Source organism: Mauremys mutica, chromosome 1 (assembly GCF_020497125.1).
Source record: "Mauremys mutica isolate MM-2020 ecotype Southern chromosome 1, ASM2049712v1, whole genome shotgun sequence".
NCBI lineage: Eukaryota > Metazoa > Chordata > Testudines > Geoemydidae > Mauremys > Mauremys mutica.
The window spans coordinates 362,722,401-362,725,527 of record NC_059072.1 but is presented as its reverse complement, the minus strand read 5'-3'; the positions used below and the strand labels follow the sequence as shown (position 1 = coordinate 362,725,527).

At 38.6% G+C, this 3,127-nt stretch overlaps 1 protein-coding gene across 1 annotated transcript; it reads left to right on the top strand.

Moving 5' to 3' along the window:
• The first annotated feature begins 903 nt into the window (after positions 1-903).
• On the top strand, positions 904-2,553 carry LOC123349592 (melatonin receptor type 1B-like). Its single transcript, XM_044987791.1, has one exon. It carries the CDS (start codon positions 1,041-1,043, stop codon positions 1,800-1,802), a length of 762 nt encoding a protein of 253 aa, XP_044843726.1. The 5' UTR covers positions 904-1,040; the 3' UTR covers positions 1,803-2,553.
• The last annotated feature ends 574 nt before the right edge of the window (positions 2,554-3,127 follow it).

The window sequence follows — 3,127 nt, the reverse complement described above, 5'->3', positions numbered from 1 at the left end:
TTACTGTAACACATTTCACATTTCAAATATACATTTTGATATCCTACTGTTTTATACAGGAATGATTTTATAGATACAGTCCAGAAACTTCAAATAGATGAAAAGGGTATTATTTAATGAGAGACAATAAGCCTCACTTTTATTCTTGAAGATTCTTTTAACATCAACAGTAGAAAAGAATCTTCTGTGCATCTAAATACTTTTTCTTTCCATTGCATTCCTATATTTTTGATTTTGCATAGTTTGGTGTGCTTTTGTATAGAAGATGGTGGAGGTGTTTCACTCTTCCTCCTAAGTTGATTCAATGGCAAAATAGCTGCAAAGGGGTAGGCAACATACCAAAGAAAATATCCATAGTTCAGCTTATTGTGTAGCTATTTGAAATAAACATATGATGCATCATCCTGGTACCATCATCCCTGCTCTTTCTGTCATTTTTCCCTTTGCAGTTTGTTGAATCCCTAGGTGTATTACAGCTGCAGCCTGTAACGATCCTCTACACAAGGATCTGCCTACCCAGCTGCCTTTTCAATCACATTTTTGCACAAGGCTCTCTCCAACTACTGGAGTTGGTTACAATAAACTGACTTAGTTTATATATAATGGATTATTGATGTTTAAGTTGGTAGAATAGTAAAGTGATGCTGGCGGTAGGGTATTTACTGTGGAAAGGCCCACAGGCCTAAGAGCAGTCACTAATAGCTATAAGCCACTCAGCAGCTGCTCAGCAGCTGCTCAGCAGCAGCAGCTGACATTTATGTGATAGCTTGTTCCGTATGACAGAGCTAGATCTCATGTACAGACAGGTTGCTATTGAAATAGCTGAGTCTTGCTGGTACCTTGAACACGTTCGTGTTACAAATGTCTGAAACTATTTTCTTTTCTTTCATAAATACGAGTATATTTATTTGCCTCTCTTTTCTTCTTCCGTAGGTAATGCATTTGTGGTTAGCCTGGCTTTGGCAGACCTGGTGGTGGCCTTGTATCCATATCCACTGGTGCTCTTAGCCATTTTCCACAATGGATGGTCCTTGGGCGAAATGCACTGTAAACTGAGCGGCTTTGTGATGGGACTAAGTGTGATAGGCTCCATCTTCAACATTGCTGCAATTGCAATAAACAGATACTGTTACATATGCCATAGCTTTGCTTATGACAAAGTGTATACCTGGTGGAACACAATGCTATACGTCTGCCTAATTTGGGTGTTAACAGTTGTTGCAACCGTGCCAAATTTTTTCGTTGGCTCTTTAGAGTATGATCCGCGCATCTATTCATGCACATTTGTTCAGACTGCTAGCTCCTATTACACCATCGCTGTTGTCATAATTCATTTCATAGTACCTATCACTATTGTGAGCTTCTGCTACTTTCGGATTTGGATCTTAGTGATTCAAGTAAGAAGACGAGTCAAATCAGAAATAAAACCAAGACTGAAGCCGAGTGACTTCAGAAACTTTCTCACAATGTTCGTGGTTTTCGTGATCTTTGCCTTTTGTTGGGCACCACTAAACTTCATTGGATTAGCTGTAGCTATCAATCCTTTGGAAATGGCACCAAAAATTCCTGAGTGGTTGTTCGTTGTAAGCTATTTCATGGCCTACTTCAACAGTTGCCTTAACGCAATAATATACGGACTTCTTAACCAGAATTTTCGGAAAGAATATAAACGAATCCTAATGTCACTGTGGATGCCAAGGCTTTTCTTTCAGGACACATCCAAAGGGGGGACTGAAGGTCAGAAGAGCAAGCCTTCTCCTGCTTTAAACAACAATGACCAAATCAAAACTGATACCTTGTAAATGTCCTATGGTGAATGCAAAGAAGTGTCACTGAGAACTCCAATGATGTAGTTATAAGATTACATTCATTCTTGCTTACTTTTCTGTGCTTTCAATTTGAATGGCATAGAGTGACTGGAATCCTTTTGTCTTGATAAAACACACTGCTCCTCTAAATTCATATTTTATACAAGATACCAATTTGAAATCAGCTTCAGAATTAAAGTAGAACATGAATGCCAGCTACTTTATTTCTGAGAGACTAATCCTGCCCTCAAAATGTGGGTGAGGCACTCATTGACTTCAATGGGAGTCATGCAGTTATCCCAGGTCAGGATTTGGCTCTTAGAAAATATAATGAATTCATTTGCTTAAAGGTATAATAGTTAAGGCTGAGGACATTTTTTTCCTGTCATATGTACATGGAGATTGATGTAGATACTTTGCTTTCCCTCTGTGTGTCAAACTTGGCATTTCTGTGTATGTACTGGTAGGGAAACAAGTTTTGCTTGTGTACTGAAGAGGAGAATTTTGTCCTTTTGTCCTACAAGAGAATTTTAACACTAATGCCTTTCTTGACAGGGATTTTCATATTTATCCATCTCAGTTTATTTATTCTATTTGTCTTCTGTATATATTGTTTCTCTTTTTTTCCTTCAGATGATACAATGTAACTGGACAATTGTTTACACATTTATATTACTTTGAGGATTCTTCTTCTTCTTCTATGTGCTCAGAATTCCCATGAGTACTAGGTGGAGTTGTGTGTATACTGAAGGGCAATAGACACATAATAACTGTACAGAAATAATAGATATAAAATGTATAGTATAAATGCTGCCTTCTTAATTTTATATATAGTATATATAGTCCATTTGGGAGTTGTAGGCTCCAAAAACTATATGGAACAATGAATTCCAAACAGAATCAGGTAAAATGAAGGGGAGTCACTAACAGTGTCACTTTTCAAAAGTGCTCAGCATTGGCCTAGCTCTGCTCCCATTGAAGTCTGTGGTGAAACGCTCATTTACTTCATTGACTCCTACTGACTTCAGTGCGAGCAGCATTTGGCCAATACCGAACAGTTTTGAGAAAACCTCCCCTTAGATATTTAAACGTTTCCTGTACACCGAGCAGGTGCGGTTGCTGGCTTCAAGAGGGGTGCTGCTCTAAAAATATCAGTATGAGGTTCCACGTCTGTGGTCTTTTAGTGTGACTCCAGGTCAACTCTGCACAATTTGCAAGATAAAAGGGAAGATTTTTTGGTCAGCTCTGCAAACTCAGCTTTCAGCTCTGAAATTCAAGCTGGGTTCTTTCCTTCTCCACTAACAGCAATCATGCAGGCC

Excerpts from the sequence above, each read along its gene's own strand:
- LOC123349592 (XM_044987791.1), top strand. The coding sequence starts at position 1,041 with ATGCACTGTAAACTGAGCGGCTTTGTGATGGGACTAAGTGTGATAGGC.